At 40.6% G+C, this 18,646-nt stretch overlaps 1 protein-coding gene and 1 non-coding gene across 2 annotated transcripts in view; one reads left to right on the forward strand and one right to left on the reverse strand.

Annotated features, from left to right (window-relative positions):
* Positions 1–1,042: 1,042 nt before the first annotated feature.
* UBE2V1 (ubiquitin conjugating enzyme E2 V1) overlaps positions 1,043–18,646 on the reverse strand; it is a 28,315-nt gene continuing 10,711 nt past the window's right edge. Inside the window, exons 2-4 of the mRNA XM_072944388.1 lie at positions 13,779–13,927; positions 4,328–4,453; positions 1,043–2,815 (exon numbers count right to left, since the gene is read on the reverse strand). Coding sequence (XP_072800489.1) covers positions 2,669–2,815; positions 4,328–4,453; positions 13,779–13,927 — 422 coding nt within the window. The 3' untranslated portion in view covers positions 1,043–2,668. The remainder of the gene's footprint in view (positions 2,816–4,327; positions 4,454–13,778; positions 13,928–18,646) is intronic.
* On the forward strand, positions 3,723–3,795 carry TRNAV-AAC (transfer RNA valine (anticodon AAC)). Its single transcript has one exon. It is a non-coding gene; the product is annotated as a tRNA-Val (tRNA).

Here is an 18,646-nt window from a genome sequence, read left to right on the forward strand (position 1 = left end):
GTATTTTGAAATACTTTTAGAATATCCCGTCTTCTCTCCCGTGAGAGAACTGGCTGAGGGTGAAGAGACCACAAATCGTCCCTGGCCTGATCCTCTTTCAGGGGAACTTGAAAGGCAGCAGAGGACTGACTCATAAGGCCCATTCGGCAGAAATTCAGGCAGTGCTTTCTGAAGGGTGGCCTGTTAGGAACAACCGGACTCCCTCCATGCAGCGAGGTTGACACCTGAGCTGGCCCCAACAGCCACAAGGAATGGCCTGACTCCTGCAACAGGACACCAAGATCGTGCCTGTTGGTGGCTGGGATCACAGCAGAAGTTCAAATCCCAAGCAAAAACAGCAGACGTGTTTCCACTCCTCACACAGTAACTGGGAGACAAATTGTCAGTCATCAGATCAAAATTCTTGTTTCAAACACCAGAAATTCATGGGAAAATTCTATTTGCTTTTCCTTGCAATATACTAAATCCAGCCAATAAGTAGGCACTAGTGGAGATTTTAAACAGCTTGAGTCCCACAGAGCTACTTAAATCAAAGGAAAGACTTCCACTCCCCACACCCTTTAACTCAATCTTTTAGGACAGGGGTTGGCAAACTGGTCCATGGGCCAAATCTGACCCACTGCCTGTTTCTGTATGGCTCCTCAAATGAAGAACAATTTTTATAGATGAAACACTTGCAATTGATTTGGCAACAGGGGTTACTAACTTTGAATCCCAATTAAGTAAAATGTTATCCCTGGCTCCAAAAAAGCATTCCACTCTTCTCAGATCTGTAACTTACAAAAAAACTGTACTCTATTATGTTTTTAATTTCATCAATTAAAAAAACTGTGGAAATTTATTTTTTTTCTGTTATATACTTACATAATTTCCTTGATTTTGCCTCTTGGCCAACAAAGCCTAAATATTTACTAACTTGGGCCCACTGTAGAAAAAGCTTGCCGACCCCTCCTTTAGGAGGTCAAACTGAATCCCAAAGAATCAAAGACTTTAAATTGTTCCTGAGGAAATTATATGCCAAGAGGAAGAAGAGCACAGTTTCTTAAATATTAACGCACACTTCTTTTTTATTATATTAAAATCAGGCAATGGTCTGACAATAAAAAGGCTGCTTATGGAATACTGTTATGTTAAACTTTACTTACAGGATGTTAAATCCTTAGAACTAAGGTTTTCCCCAGAAAAAGATTAATGGAAACATCAATTGCTTTTCAGACTTGATAGTTGCTGCTTCAAAAGGTGATTTTACACAAACACTAAATTAAAAAAAAAACCTTAGAATACAATGAATTGCTTTTATTTCGGTATGCATCCACATCTCAGCATTTAGTGGTCCTGAACGGAAAAGTGGAAAAACGCAGCAATTTGCCAGGAGGTCAAGCCTGCCAACTTTGGGGATCTGCCGTGCACACCGAGTTCGTTCTTAATCCCTGCTGAGGACCGTGAGAAGCAGCAGCACCAAAACCAAAGTATGCACCGAATTCAAGGTTCTTTTTGTTCCAGTTGTCAGATTCCAAACTAGACCCAAATGGACTGCAAGGATGACCAAATGAGAGCCCTGTTTTAAACTTCTTCAATTTTTAAAAGCAAAAGCAATTACAGGAAAAGAAAACAATTCATTGAGAGGGATTGTGTGTGCACACAAGTGTCTTCTGTGGCCTTTCTCCACGTTTTACCACCAAGGACTTTGAGAGCTGGCAGGTCTGAGCAGCCCTGGTGACTGCTCTTGTCACCTTATCAAAACCTGAGCTAAAAAAAAGCATCAGCTGATGATGACAGCAGAGGGGGGCAGGGCCGAGGACCCAATATATGTTTCCCAGGCTGGTGGAGAGTAAATAAATGTGGTTCCAAAACTAAATGAGGGAGGTCAGAGACTCTTTCCAACCTTACCTGATGGCTTCTGGCCAAAGCAAGGAAGTGTCATGGAAAGAATGTGTTGGGTGGTGACGGTGCAAAAAGGGACTTGAAGAGGAAGGAAAAGCAGCACCCCTCGATTAAGGTGGGGGGAGAAGATATGGGGAAAGCCCTGAATTCCTCACCAAAGGCCAATTTCAGAGGGGAGCAGAGGGGGTTACAATCTATGCTTCGGCCAAGGGTGGTAGTGGAGAGTGGGAAAGGATGATGGCTTGGAAGGGGGGCATCATTTAAGACTTAAAGAAACTAGGGGTGCAGAGCGCCCCCAAACACCCAGCAGTAGTCCCACAGGCTGTGACCTGAAACCTTCACATCTACTCTAAGAAGCCACCCCAAGCTGGAGGGCTGTTGCAGGGAGGGAGGGAAGCAGGGGGAGGGGGAGAAGGCAGAGACCCCAGGCCATGTAATCAGCAGCAAGGTGATTGTGTGATGTGTCTTTTCACAGTTGAGTTAGATGTGCCCCACCGGTTATGATGGGAATCAATTTAAATATACTTTCTTGATCCCAGAAGTTCAACTATGTGGACAGTGGTTACACTTGACAGGATGATTTGTTATAGCACAACTTATATATTTCAAATGGACAAAAAATTAGTATCATTTACAGTATCTTAAGATAAACTGCCTTTGAATGGGAGCTTCCTTTCCAGTACTTTGAGGTCTACAAGACGTATCTAGAAAATTTACTACTGTGGAAAATGAAGACTGCTTAAATCGAATGAGGGGAAGGGGAGGGCCTGTGGTTTCTCTGTGATTAATTGCTGTAACACTGTCCTTCAGGTGGCTGAGGGAGTTTCATGTTTTCTTTAGACATCATGAGGCGCCGAAGCTCCTGCAGGACGACTTTGATGCTATATGAATTCTGCCATTTTGCTAGCACTGATATGGCTCTTGGGTCCACCTACAAAAAAGCAAATAAAAAACAAATTACTGTGAGGCTCTCAAACAAAGGAAGAGCTGTATGCTGGAGTTAAGCTATAGCAGAAACATGAGTAAAATGCATTTTTCAAGTTGAACATGTTGTTCACACAATGGTTTCTGACATGCAGAATACCCACAGGATTCCCTCCCTCCAGTCAGTCTGTTTTCTTCTTTTTGTGTCCCAAACCCCCACTGTTTGGGAGAATGAAATTATGGCTAAGTCAAGTCACCTTTAGAGAAATGGCCCTGACATTTGGTGAGACTCAACCCAACTGGCTTTAGAATAAGGGCCTGACCTGCTCCTGGGCCAGCTGCTGCCCCTCCTCAGGGCCTGTCCTTTCTGGACTCTACGTCCAGGTGGCAGACGATGAAGATGTGCAGGGCAGTAGGGAGAGCACAGGTGATGGGTGGCCTGGACCCAGGCGCCAGTGACAGGGGCCTGCCTCAGAGTCACGCCCTCTCAAGTTAGTGCAGCATTTCCCAAAAGAAATTTCCCAAAGTGTGAGTTGAGTCCTGGGTTTAGGACTTCAGGTGGAACTCAGAGACAACACTAAAACACTGAACACAGTAACAAGGCTCATCTCTTCTCAATTTTCTTTCAAGTCTTCTGAATACTTCAAAACAGAAGGCTTATTATTACTAGCTCGTGTGACACTAATGTGTAGCACCCTTTCATACTTGCCCATCTCCCCTCTGAATAAGACAGCAGGCTTCAGAGGCTCAAAAGCCTTTGGCAAGCAACATATGGAGGAAGAATTTATTAACTCTGCTTTGTTTTTGTAATCTTTATTGTTGTCATTACTGCCTCCTTACAAGTGAGACTGGTTTCCATTTATGGTAGTGAAAACAGAGGTAAAATAAGTTAAAAAAGCAAGGCCAGGTGGGGAGGAGGGTATAGATCAGTGGTAGAGTGTGTGCTTAACATGCACAAGGTCCTGGGTTCAATTCCCAGTACCTCCATTAAAATAACTAACTAAATAAACAATAAACCTAATTACCTCCCTCCACCCAAAAAACAGCTTAAGAAAATAAATAATTAAAAAAGAAAGGAAGAAAGAAAGAAAGGAAGAAAGGAAGAAAGAACGAAGAAGGCCAATAAAGGAAAAAAATACTATGTACCAGTGGTCCACAAGTAAGGCCCATGAGGTAAAAGTGTGATCTTGGGCAAGATCTTTTACTTCTGTGCCTCAGTTTCCTCACCTCTACCTCATGGAGTATATCAGGAGGACGGAATAAGCTCTTTAAGCTCTTATCTCAAAGTGACCGGCACAGTGCTGAGTAATAGAGGCCAGGGTAAGTGCCATATGACTGATGGTTAAACACAATCGGGAAACAGGCTCTTGCCCCAAATCTGTACATGTTCGTACTACAATACATCTTATCATCAAATAAAAAAGGAACATATGGAATAAGGCCCAAAGTGTCCCTAATATTAAAGTACAAGGTATTTCTCAACCCTGAGGAACAAGCAGGGGCAGAAAAAACAACTTACCACTCCATTAGAACTATTAACTCCATTCATATTAATTTTTGTTACAAATCTTACAAAGGGGGGTGCTTCTGGGTATTTGGGTCCACATTCTATTTTAAGGCTGTATATTCGGTTTTCATAAATTGTCTGGAAAAAAAAGGGTAGAGATGTCAGGCAATTACATACAAAGAATTCAAAAAGGGAGAACTTCTGAAACCCCTTTATTCCCGACTGAGAATTGGTGCATCTGCTTCCATTACAAAGTCAACTGTCATTTGATAAGTTAGCAGTAACTAGTCTCTACATTAGTGTGTATGAATTCCGGCCTCAGGGGAATAAAAAGATAGAAAATTTAAGCTGGTATCACTGAAGTTTTAAGTTAGCAGTATTAAGTCCAATCAGAGGAAACTATTTTCGTGGTTATTTCTCTACACTCTGGGGAATAATGTGTAAGAGGCATTCTTTATTCTGGGAAGCCAAACTAAATGTCTACTCATACTAGGATGATCAGCCAATGCATTAAATACCACTGTGTACAAAGCACAAAACAGTTTACAGAACTTCAAAATTAAGTATGAGGTTGGGGGGGGGGACCAGATGCTTCCCTACTTCACCATCACTTTGGGGTTGTGCTCTGTGCAAGGGATCTCGACCGTTTGTACCACCTCTCCCTGCTGTCTTTATGATGACCTGAGAGATGACTGGTATCTAGTAGGGGAGCCAAGGGTGCTAGGCCTGCATAGGAAACAATAGTCCTTCAAACACCAACTGTGCCTCTGTTGAGAATCAATGGAAAAGTCCGATCCCCCATGCCAATGAACTTCTTCCCTTTAACTTCCATCCAACTAGCAGCCGACTGTCTGCCTTTGCCAGGCTGTTCCTTCTGCCTAGAGTGCTCTACCCTAACCTGAACTACCTCACAACTTTAACACCCAGTTCAAACACCATATAAAAGGCTAGTCTATAGCTTCTGTCTTATGTGAAGCTGCATTATTACCACTTGTGTATCTGAAGAACACACCAAAGGGTGACGTCTCCCCATTAGACTGGCCCCTTCAAGGGCAGGACCACCCTCCTCTGGGTTTCCCTCTTAGGCACCAGTGTCCCCTTCCTCTGCTCCTGCAGTACAAGAAATGGCTCCTGTGTGAATAGCGCCATCTAGTGGGTTTTGGAGGGGGTATAAACTAAAGAAGATGTGATTTAAATCCTTGAAAATATGTCTACACAGTGGCCAGTCCCTATTTAAAAACTGAAACATATATTTTAATATTCAGAAGGCAGTCATAATATACCGTTAGAAACCTTTCATATCCACCTAACAGGTACCCCAAACTATAACAAAATCAAAACTCAATTCTGGATTTCCACCCACCCTCAGCTTGCTCATCCTCCCCTCTCCCCTCATAAGTAGCTCCATCATCTAGCAGTTAAAGCAAAAACCTAGCAGTCAGCCATGATTCCCTTTTCCCTCACCCCTTACCTTCCAATCATCAAAAGGTCTTAGCTTTTATCCCACATTCTTCTACCACCATACCTCATCTGAATCACCCCAAGTCTCTGCCTTCTCTCTCGCTCCCCTACCATCTGCTCCCCACACAGCAGTCTGGCTGACCTTTTAAAACTGGAAACTGTCCCTGTGGCTTAACCCCTCCAATGGCTTCCTGGTGACCTGAGAAAGGAAGCCAAGTTCCTGGATCGGCCCCTGTGCACCCTTGCCTCCCTCTCCTTTTATTCTTCTCCCTCCTCGTCCAACCCCTCTGGCCTGCTTCTTTTTACTCTTCAAACACACCAGTTTCTGTCTTGAGGCCCTGATACCTCTGCATCCTCAGCTCTTCAGCTCAAGTGCACTTTCCTCTCAGAGTCTTCCTGATCCCTCATCTGAAGACTGAGGCCCAGTCTCAGACATCCCTCACTAAAACTCAAGACGTCCCTCACTGAAACTCAGAGGAAGGAGGCAGGGGCCTCAACAGAACTGGTACTCAGATGTTTGTTGAATGAATGAATGTTGCTCCTCAAGCCTTCATAAACACCTTGTTGCAATTAAGGAGTTTCATTAGAGGAAAAAAAATTCAGTAAACATAACAGGCAGGAAGCACACGGGCATGGTTTCCACACAGCTTTATGGAAAGTAGGATGAAAGGTCTAGCCTCAGCACCTAGCAGTCTCCACCAGCAACATCACACTAAGCAAGTACCTGTGAGGCGGGAAGCCCCGTAAAAAGACCAGCAGGACCCCCAAACAGGGCCACTACTCTCGTGCTGGCACCATCCGGTTCCCTGGCCCAGGAGCTGTCACTTTTTGCCTCTGAAATGGCTTACTTATCCCTAAAATTCTATTGGTTCCCTGAGCTCACTTCTGATTGGCTATTCCCCTCACTCCTGATTGGTCCATTCCCCTCACTCCTGATTGGTTACTTCTCTCACTCCTAATAGGTCCATTTCTACAAAGCTTGTTCCTGGTTGGTCAACTTCTGTTATACTTTATTTGCATATGATGTTGCAAAGTGTAAAACTGGCAGCCTATAAAGGCCTGTGTAAACCTATAGACAGGGTCCAAAGCTTGGAGTGTTAACTCCTCTGGGCCTGCTGGCATAATAAACCTGAGTTCTCCAAGTCTTTGAGTGCTGCTTGGTCTCTTGCTCGGATCCAGGTTGCTGTCACAACTGAGCTGTAACACTGAGCTATTACACCGACCTGTAACACATTTTTCTGCAACACCTGCTGACTGCATGGATCCCAAATTCATCTCTTGGTGTATTCTGCACTCATGCCCAATGGTTCTGTCACACAATTCAAAGACAAAATTTCTTACACAAAAAAGTCCCTAGGGGCTCGTGGTAAATACCAAAATCACAAAGTCGTTTGAAATATCTGATATCACCTTTTGGAGGCTCTGATGCACAAATTTATTCAGCTGCTGGAATGTTTTGTGGCTTATCAGTGTTGGTAAGAGGTCACTGACCATTCTATTAGCAATAGTGTCAATATGCTTAAGATGGTGGGCAGCTTAGCAATAGGATTCTGATTATTACATAGATTAAATCTTGACCTTACCCTTGACACTTCTGAAAGAAGTCCATTTTAAAAAAATCCATGCTATGACTAACTTCTTAGAAAAAGAGAAATATTAAATTTCTGACCACTGATGTTCAATTTCACTGGAACACAATAAAAACTGCCTCAAGTCAAGTGAGCAGAGACACCTGAAGAATCATCAAAAAGTCCAAGTAAGACTTTTAAAGAAAACAAGGTTGTTTTTCTTCCGTTTTGTTTATGAGTGCTCCAGGGATATGCTAAGTTTCCTTGAAGAAAGGAAATGTGCCTGAGGGAGAACTGCTGGAAAATTCTGTCTCTCCGAGGAACACTGCTTTTAAGATTCATTATTTGATCACAAAACTAATGATGTGGTTTGACCTTCACGGGGCAATTTGGCAGTGCTTATCAACATGTGAAACAGTCATGCTCAGACCAGCAAGACTATTTCTAGGAATTTTCTACAGATGGACTCATACTTGCACAAAAACGTGAAGCACTGTTTAGTTATTTTTGCTACTGCAGACAATCTAAATGTCCACCTGCAAAGGACTGACTAACCCAATAAAGCATATTCATATAATTGGATCTTCTGTAGCCTTTTTGAAGGCTACAGACATACAAACGCACACACCCACACATGCATGCACATATACATGTAAAGGCTGTCAAGGTATAGCCAAAGGTATAGCCAGCAAGTTGCAAATTATGTACAACCTCTAAAAGCAGACAGACACCTCTCTCCAACTCTGGGTGTATGTATGTGTACACAGGCTTTTTCATCTATCAGTCACTACACGCCCAGAGCCTAGAGATTATAAACTTTTCCTGGGCCTAAAATATGTATGTGAGATAATCCCATACTAGACATGAGGAAACATCATAGGAATTCCAACAGGGAGCCATTCTACAAAATACTTGACCAGTATTCCTCAAGACTCACAGGCAACAAAACCAAGAAAAATCTGAAACTGTTAGACACAAGAAGCCCAGGACATGATGATAAAATATGTGGTAACTTGGATAGGACTCTGGAACAGAAAGTAGACATAGGTTAAAAACTAAGAACATCTGAATAAATAATGGACTTTAGTTAATAATAATAATGCATCAATATTGGTTCACTGGTCCTGACAAATGTACTGTATGCTAATATGTTTAAATATAGGGGAAACTGGTGCGGGGGAGTGTATACGGAAACTTTCTACACCACCTTTGCAATTTTTCTGCAAAAATAAAAGTACTATAAAATGAATGAATGTTTATTTATGTTGAAGTGTAGTTGATTTACAATATTATATTAGTTTCAGGTGTACAACATAACGGTTCAATATTTTTGTAGATTATACTCCACTTTAAAGTTATTATAAAATACTGGCTACATTCCCTGTGCTACACAATATATCCTTGTAGCTTATTTATTTTATACATAGTATAGTTTGTACCTCTTAGTCCCTTACTCCTATTTTGCCTCTTCCCCCTTCCCTATCCCACCAGGTAACCACTAGTTTGTGCTCTGTATCTGTGAGTCTGCTTCTGTTTTGTTATATTTATTCATTTATTTTATTTTTTAGATTCCACATATAAGTGGTAACATACAGTATTTTTCTTTCTCTAACTAATTTCACTAAGCACAATATTCACCAGGTCCATCCATGTTGTTGCAAATGGCAAATTTCATCCTTTTAGAATGTATTTTTAAGATGTATGAGATATGAGAAAAGAAAAAAGGGATTGGCTCCAAAAATACACAAAGAAAAGCACAAAATCTAAATTAATATATACAAAAAGGTGACATTAGGTGAACTAGTCAACTGCTACTCAGTGCAAATCCTAAGTAGTTATCTAAAAAGTATGTTTAATGTACAATGTGGGTACACGCTATATTAGAACGAAGGGAGGCAGGCAGAGACCAAGAAGATCTCAGGAGCCCAGGACATGGACAGATTAGTAGATGCAGAGGAAGAGGTGTGAGAGGACATGCACCAAATTGCTGCTCATAGTTAATATGGGAAGGAAACTGGTGACTGGGCAGTTAGGGAAAAGCTGGGGAAAAAAGTCACCATATGAGGTATTTTAACAGAGAATTTAATATAGGGAATCAGTTAAACAAGTATCACTGGACTGCAAAAAGCTTTAAAAGAGGAACCTGAACTAACACAGAGGTAATAACTGCAGGGAGCAGGTACCACCCTTGTGTTAGCTCAGGCTGCTTCCCTTTATTCTCCCTTGAGACTGGGGGAACAAAGGAACAAAGCTAGAGGTGATCTGATCTAGAGGCTCAGAGGAAGGCTCCAGAATTGAACCCAGATCTCTGAGGAGGATGTGCTGTGAGGCTGATGCTGGGGGTGCCCCCAAAAGCTGAAAGCTGGAACCCACTGCTGATGCCAGGATAAAGGGCGGTTCCCACAATGGCACAGGCAAACCAAGAGGCAAACAGGAAGAAACAAGTCTCTTCTCTCTGCCTTTCAGGCTCTCTCCTGTGTCCTGACTGGTGGAACCTAACAGGAAACCAACTGACAAAGGAAAAATGTAGTTTGCAGAGTGCCAGCCCCAGGATCCAAAGCAGAGCAGGGAAAGGTGGGTTTGGAGCTTAGTAACCAGCAGCTGCACACACCCCTCCAGACAGTGACAAAACAATTTTCCTCTGCACAAGAACTCTTTCCACCAGTCAGCATATCCTTCTGAGTGAGCCATGGGACCCATCTGAAGGCGATATTAATTATTCATTTCTCTAATTCAATCCTAGTGCCACCTGAATATCTACAAACTTAAAGACCATTTTGCTGAGTTAACCACACAATCTTAACAGAAAATAAAAAGGAGAAAGGAGGTACTTGCTCCTTCCCATTTGCTTTCTGTCCACCTCCAGCTTCTGGTCTTTCAGTGCTCCTTCAGCCACCTTTGCTGGCCCCCACAGGGATTAGCAGCAGAGGGTACCTGTCTTTCAAGTGTTAGGTTCTGATGGCCTCAGCCTCCCCCACAGCCTCCCAGCCTCCAAGCAGTGGTTACTGTTTTCTGTGTTATCTTTGTGTTCCCACAGCATGCCCTTTTTGCTTTTTTCAGTTGAGCATCTATTTGATCAACTCCCTATACTAAATTCTCTCTGTTGAAATATCTAGTATGATTTCTCTTTTCCTGACTGACACAAAGAAGTAAGGGGAACAAAGTCAACCTACTCTGCATACTCTGTACTGTTTAAAAAAATCTATGAGAACATATTCATTTATCAGACATGTAACTTAAAACTTTTTAAAAAGAGGGCAATATGCACTGATATGAAAAGATGTCTACCATCTGTTATGGGAAAAAAATTAAGTTGCAAAACGTTAAGCATAGCAAGGTCTCATTTTTATTAAAAAGGATACATATTTATGTTTGTGTATCCAAAGCAAATGCCAGCAGAAACATACCATACACCAACTGACCAGTTTTCATTCTGTGGGGAATATAATGAAATGGGGAAAGGATCGCTTTCCTTTTACTTCGCACACTCCTGAAATCCTGTTTGTTATTAAGCATGCATACAGTACTTTCAGATTAGTATGTGTATAAACACACACCCAGGCTCTAGCTCACACATAAAAACACTATCTTGGAGAACCCCAGGGGTATAAGTGCTTCTCGACCAGGGCAATTTCTGTCTCCGCCTACTGAAAGACACTGAAGTGTTTCCCGATATTTTAATACTATTGAAAACACTGCATAAAATAATTTTGTACATATAGGCTTCAGAAGAACACATTCATGGCAAGCTGAGTAAATTCCTAGTAGAATTGCTGGATCATATGGTATATGCCTTGTAAATATTGGTGGATGATTTTCTTCTGAGTAATACAATAACAAAAATATAATAGGGAGATGAGATATTCAGTATTCTACTTAGATGCCTTAATATTTATGTTGATATTCCAGATGCATAGCACAAACTGTAAAACAGATTGGTTACGGGGAGCAACCAGAAGCAAACAGTTCCTTTTATGACTTTGCTTTTAACTTCGGGGAGCAGGGCAATAAATTGACAACCTCGTGCATCGCTGGTGGGAGTATAAAACGGTACAGCCACTTTGGAAAACAGTTTGGCAGTTCTTTAAAATGTTAAACAGAGTTATTGTGCAATCCAATAATTCCACTCCTATGTATACTTAAGAGAACTGAAAACTTTTATCCACATAAAAGCCTGGGCACAAATGTTCATACAAGTATTATTCATAATAGGCAAAAAGTAGAAAAGTCCAAATATCCATCAACTAATTAATGGCTAAATAAAGTATGGTATATCCAAATGTAAAAATATTATTCAGCCATAAAAAGGAATGAACTACTGATTAAATGCTATAATGTGGATGAATCTTGAAAACATTGTTAAGTAGAAGCTAGTTGCAAAAGACCACACATATTGATTTCAACTATATGAAATTCCAGAACAGGCAAATTCATAGATAAAGAAAGTAAATTAGTGATTGTCAACGGTGAGGGGTGAGGAAGTGGGGCGCAGAATGGGAGTGACAGCTGATGGGTACAGGGTTTCTTTTTGGGGTAATGAAAGTGTTCTGAAATTAGTGATAGTTGCACAATTCTTAATAATTAAGTACTGAACTGTATATTTTAAAAGCATATTCTATGGTAAGTGAACTCTATAATTTGTTAATTATATCTCAATTTTTAAAAAAAGGATGTATGGAAAGCATACATACCTTATATACTGTAGCTACTCATTAAAAGTCAGCCCCTTTTGGAAAGAGGTAAACTAAAACTCAAGATAATCTTAGGTGTCTTAGGTAGAATGGAATATTTTCAATAGAACCCAGTGGTTCATTTTATTTATTCATTTATTTAAGTGTATAATTCAGTAGTGTTTAGTTTATTACCAATGTTGTACACTGGTTCATTCTTAATTTGTTAGAATCTGAAAATCAGCCTGTTAATTAACAAATCTATTGAACAACTACCCTATTCTGAGTCATTTCTAGGTGCTCTGAAGAGTAAGGAGGAGGGAACAATAGTTTTCAACCTCAAAAAACCTAAGTTATTCTTAGGAAGAGAAGAAATGCAGTGAAGGAAGCCAGCACTATACAATGGAATTTCAGAGACAGCAAGAAATGATCTCCATGAAGAAACAAGCTTTCTAGATCAGGTTTTTCCCAATATTCAACAGATTTAGAAAATCCTGGTTTTCAGAGATTAACAAAAGATCAAGAAATGAATTAAAAACAGACTGAGTATTTTTTTGAGAAACCCAAAACAAATCTATAGGGTCACAAAAATGACTCAAAGAGTAACATTAAATGGTAAAGCCAGTGATTCAGCATGAGTGTTTATGACAGTCTAAGATGAACATTAGATTGTCCAACAGCGAGCACCACACTCTTCCTTGTTTCAGCCGGGGCCACACCCCACGTGTCTATCTTCCACAGAGCTAGTGCAGAGCCTTGTACAAGGTGAAAACAATGAATGAACATCATCATCCTTAACCACAAGCAGACACAGGAGGGGTCCCACTACATTCAGGCAGAATCTCTACTTGTCTGAAACAAGCGTCACATTATTGGAATCTTTCTCTTCACTCCTAACATCAAATTACTACTTAACACTCTAGATAACTCTATAATGTGAACGGATGAAAACTCAGAATATAAACAGCAAGGAGACAATACAACATATGGTTAAGAGCAAAGGCTTTCGGAGTCAGATCGGGTTAGGAATTATCAGCTGTGTGACTGTGAGAGTAATTTTACTTCTTTGAGTCTGTCTCCTCATCTGTAAGATGGAATGCAACGACACAACAGCAGCACCTAACAACAGGTTTTTGTGAGACTTAAGTGGCATCTCTGTGGGGCTTACTAAGTGCCATAAAAAAAGGTTAGCTGGCATTATGAAGACTGGGAACTCTCACAAATCATGAAGCTCTAAAAGAGAGGTCACATTCCTCATCCCCATTGTCTTCGTCTTCTTTGCAAAGGCCTCTTGGCCTAACAGTGCCTGGAACAGACCAGAGCAAACCAGGCGGGCAATAACCCCTTGACAAATGGCTCAGTGAATTAGGATACAGATGCATGGCCAGACTGGGAAACAATGAATAAAAACCACAACCGTGAAGGCTTTGGACATTTGTCTTCAGGAATGTTGGTCTTGTTATTTGATGAGCCCAAGAGTTTGTTCTAAACTACATCTGAGGGTATAATTACCTCAAACCTCACTGTCTACATTGTCATGTAAATTCACACTATGAGTCTAAACAGGTTTTTGCTTACCATTTAGAGGGATTAAACAGCATCAGAAGAGGTTCTAATACATAAACTGAAACTGGTCAAAAAAGAATAGCCACATTTCAGAAAATATACCAATGGTGAGCTTTTTCCATGATAAGGCTAATACTTTTTAAAGGAGGCACAGTGAATTTAAGACATTGACATTTATAGCCGTAGCTCGACGCTTACTCTTGGAGGCCCAATTATCATCCCTGTCCATCTTGTAAGTGTCATGTCTTCGTCATCTTCTAGACCCCAGCTAACTGTGCCATCTCCTACTCCTTTCTGGCCTTCTTCGAGTTCTTCCAACAGTCGGAAATTGCGAGGGACTTTTACTCCTAAAATAAATGGAAAGAAATTCAAGATACTAGCAACTCCAGGGAAACTTGTAAGCCTAGAGCTAGCTGCTCATTATCACTACCTGAGAATAAAGATGCTTACATGCAAAAAACTGCTGAAAGCTGTCATACCTCAAGCTTACTGCTTTCAAAGCGATCTGTATTGACCAGCACAACCAGAAGGAAGGACACATGGTTTGTCACAGGTGAAGTGGCGACTAAACCAGGCCCAGATGACCAAACCTAGGAAGACATCCCACCCCCATCCCCACAGTTTTGACAAACTTCATAAAGGGTTTACATGTCAAAAAGTTGATTCATTTGGGCCCACTAGTGATGGAAACCATCAATACCAAGTGCTAACAAAAGTGCCTTGGAAGAAAAGAGGCTATTTCTTTTGTTTTGTTCTTATTACACATTTCTGAGGCTAAGAGCATGCTCATTTATTGGACTGACTCCCAAAGTTCCTTAGGAGGAACAGACGCCCCTGCTGTATCACATAACAACAGTGTCCTCTTGATCAACTCAGAATCAACTGAAGGTGGCAAGGATGAAAATCTTTAAGTATTTAAGCCACAGCTTCTCTCAACTTGTGAAAAAGCTAAAAGAAGGCAACCAGTTTTCTACTGTACCTGTTCCCAAAGACCCCACAGCCTGGCAAGTAGCTCGTGGAAGCCAGCACACAAACACAGCTCACAGGTTTATGCCACCATACCCCAAGTTCAGGGAGAGGCTCGCACTGTTTCTGGGTGTCTTTCAGAAGAATCTAGGTACTGGGGCCAGACGGGAACGTTGCTCTCCCAATAGGTCCTGTCTACTTCTCCCCCAACTCCCCTCTTCTCCCAGCATTTAGACTGTTTCCTCTGGAAAACACCCAGGATCCAGGCAAGTTAAACACTGAGCCCCCAGCTGGCCAGACTCTGGGAGCCAAGCAGCACTTAACATACGACTATGAAGAAAGACCAAGTGGAGAGACTCAAGACTGTGAGAGGTGTTCCCAAAATCTCCTCATTATTTCCCAAAGTGTAGGACATATGCTACTATTAATTCAACTGGAATAAATACCTGAGCATCTACTTTATGTCAGGTACTTTTCCAGGCACTGGGAGATAAGCAGTGAACAAACCAAAAATACCTGCCCTCATAGGGCTTACATTCTAGCAGGAAACATACACAAATTATGCAAATTATGTACTACGACAGATGGTGGTGTTCTGAAGTAGAGCAATGGTGGGGGAAGTTACAATTTTAAATAGGGTGATCAAGCAAAGCTCTATTGCAAACAAATGTTATGACTAAAGATGTGAAAAAGGGGGAACATAACTTATGGTTGCTGAAGGGAGCATCTTCCAAGCAGAGGAAACAGCAAGTGCAAAGGCCCTGAAGCAGCATCTTGTCCAGAGTGTCAAAGAACAGCAAAGACATTAATCTGGTTAAAACCAAGTCAGTGAGATCAAAGTACAGTAGGCAATGTGGGGACACCAGCTATTACTGAGTGACACAAAAAGCTACTGGAGTCCTGAACAGAAGAATCACAGGATCTGACTAGTTTTTAGTAAGATTCCCCTGCCTGCTGTGTGAAGGATACAGTAAAAGCAGCTAGGGCAAAAAAAGCTACGAGGCTACTGCAATTACTCGGGCAAAAGAGCATACTGGCTCGGACCATGGTGATAGCAGTGAAGGTGGTGAGAAGCAGCATAATTTTAGAGGTCTGAGCTGGTAAGATTTGCTGTCAAGCTGCCGGTGAAAGAGAAGTCAACTATGGCTCCCAGGCATTTCATCTAAGCAACTAGAAGGATGGAGTTGCTAGTGGTGCATTAGATGATTTTAGGTGGTACATGAGTAAACACTTCATTTTACGGTCATATATTTATTTTTAAGAACAACTTACTTAGGGCAAGTAATATTATACTAATTTTCCATTTACAATGATGATAAAAGTTTCCTTTTAAAATAAATATAAGCAAAAAAGTCAGCTGATTGAAAAATGATATTAAATAGTACAGATGGTACTTGAAAGGAAAAAGAAAAAACCTGAAAGCATTCCTGAATGGTCCATTTGGAAAACACTGGCATTTTTTATCCACAGAATGGCCAACTGTATTATTCAGCTATACTGGACTGAGTCTCCTCCAGCAAACAAAAAATTGAAGGATGTTTGTGACATTATAAGCAAAAAGCCAGATAATACAATGCCTTTCATTCAGAAAGAGTTAAATCTAAATCTTTAATAATCCTAACAAATGTGGCTTAGAGGAAGGGAAAAAAACCCCACTGTGAATTACTATTGCTGTTACTATTGGTTAATTTATAAGTCTGAACTAATAAAAATGAATATCCAAAGAGCACAGAATCATACTGATAGGAAGACTGACCAACATCTGAGATACCTGTTCAAGAAGGTGTAATGGGCTGAGTTGTACCCCCTCAAGTTCCTATCTTGAAGTCCTAACTCCCAGCATCTCAGAATGTGACTGTATTTAGAAACAGAGCCTTTGCAGAGATGATTACATTAAAATGAGGCCATCAGGGTGGGCCCTAATCCAATCTGACTGGTGTCCTTACAAAGAGGAAACTCAGACGCACAAAAGAGATAGCACAGGTGCAAACATGATTGGAGTAAAGACCACGTGAGGACATGGCGAGAAAGCAGCCACTTGCAAGCCAACAGGAGAGGTCTCAAAAGAAACCAAACCTGCTGATACCTTGATCTTGGACTTCTAGCCTCCAGAACTCCAAGCAAATAAACTTTGATTGTTTAAGCCACCCAGGCTGTGGGATTTTGTTATGGCAACCCTAGTGAACTAATACGGATGCTAAGTGACATCTTAAGAAACTTGGAAAGGATAGAGATTAAGATGGTAATAGCAGTTATCTCTGGGTGCAAAGATTATGGGTGATTCCAACCCCCTTTCTATGTTTTGACTTTTTTTTTTAAACCATGATCTTGTGTTATTTGATCAACAAAACACTTTCCTTCTGCCTGGAACCCTCTTCCCCCAGGTAAGTTACATCAGTCATACTCTCACCTTCTCAGGGCTTCCGTTATATGACACCTGATTAAAGGATCAAGGATTCTCTGAGAGTGGGGATCTCACTTAATTGTATTCCTTAAGTGACTAACTTTTAAGTGGTCCATGTTTTTTAGTGTTACCAAAACTTGTTCAAGTCAAATGAACAACAGCTCCCATGGCTGAGCCCTTCTTACTGAATGAAGTTACACGTGTGACCTCTATTTCAAATTGTTCTTTTTGGAAAGATAAAAATATTGTGTGTGTGTGTGTGTGAGATCTTTAAGCCAGGCTGGATTAATTACTCCTGGTGTAACTGTTGCTTTTGTAGACTTTAGCAAAGAACATCCTTATGGCTGGAAATGTTCCCTCTTCATCTAACAAGCAGGTCTGCTTAAGAAATCTTAATCCAAATACCACAAGCTCATTGGTATTAGTTTCAAAACAGGGAGTGAATTCAAGTTACATTTTTCTGATGTTTGATTTTTTTAATTGTGAAGTAGGGAAAATATATTAGAAATGAATCCTGTACTTCCAACAGGTATTTCCATTGGATTAGACATTCAATTACTTAAAAACAAAGTGTGCAAAGCCCATATATACAACCGAACAACAAAAATGAATCAGTTAAACTTACTTTAGGTTAGTATTTAGAATAGTAACTGAGCACCAGAGAAGACACAATCAGCTTTTTGTTGTTACTTCTATACTGACCATATAGGATGATTCAATTTGATTCAATTATAAAACAGGCATCAAAACAGCTTAACAAATGAAAAACTTTGGATTGGCCATATCTATTAGGCAGTCTAGAAATATTCCAAGCAAGAGTTGGAACATACATATAACTATCAGAATAGTTGTACTATGTACTGATTAATGACAATAAGCATTTATTCCATTTGACCAGCAGTTTTCAGCTTTTTTTGGTCTCAAGACCCTTTTACACTCTTAAAAATTATTGAAGATGTCAAAGAGATTTGTTTATTGCGGGAGGTAGCTACTGATATTTACCAAATTAGAAATTAAAACTGACAAATTATAAAAATATTTCATCCATTTAAGACTAGCCACAACAAACCATTACATTTTAAGATAACGTATGTTCCGAAGAACACAGTGAGGAGAGTGGTATGGCTTTGCAAATTTCTTTAATGTCTGGTTCAAAACAACAGGCAGTTACACCAGAAACTGACACAACATTGGAAACTGACTATAACTCAATAAAACAACAACAACAACAACAACAACAACAACAACAACAACAACAACAGGGAGTGTTAAGAACCAAGGTGACCTGGAGAATACACATTCTGCCTAAAGGGAACAGTCACTCCTTTGCTGTGATCAAATGTCTATGGGTCAGATTGTGCTTATGGACCACCATTTTACAACATTTGAGGTCACCTAATTGTTCTCAAAAATCCATTTGCGCCCTAACACCCTAGGTTTAGCTCAGAGGATATTTTAAACCCTTTCTTCTGTCAGAGGGTAAGTAAAGATTGATAAACACGCTAATCTGGCATCCGACAGTAAAGCACTCTGTTCATCTTTATGTAACTAAATCTTGAAGAATAGAAGTCCACAAAGTAGATAGCTTTTAAACGGGACTTATATTTTAATTCACTTTTTCCTAAGCCATAAACTTCTATTTTCACTCAAAAATTGATTAAAAGTGAAGTATGGGGAATAATAACAGCCAGAAAAA

Source organism: Vicugna pacos, chromosome 19 (assembly GCF_048564905.1).
Source record: "Vicugna pacos chromosome 19, VicPac4, whole genome shotgun sequence".
Classification (NCBI taxonomy): domain Eukaryota; kingdom Metazoa; phylum Chordata; class Mammalia; order Artiodactyla; family Camelidae; genus Vicugna; species Vicugna pacos.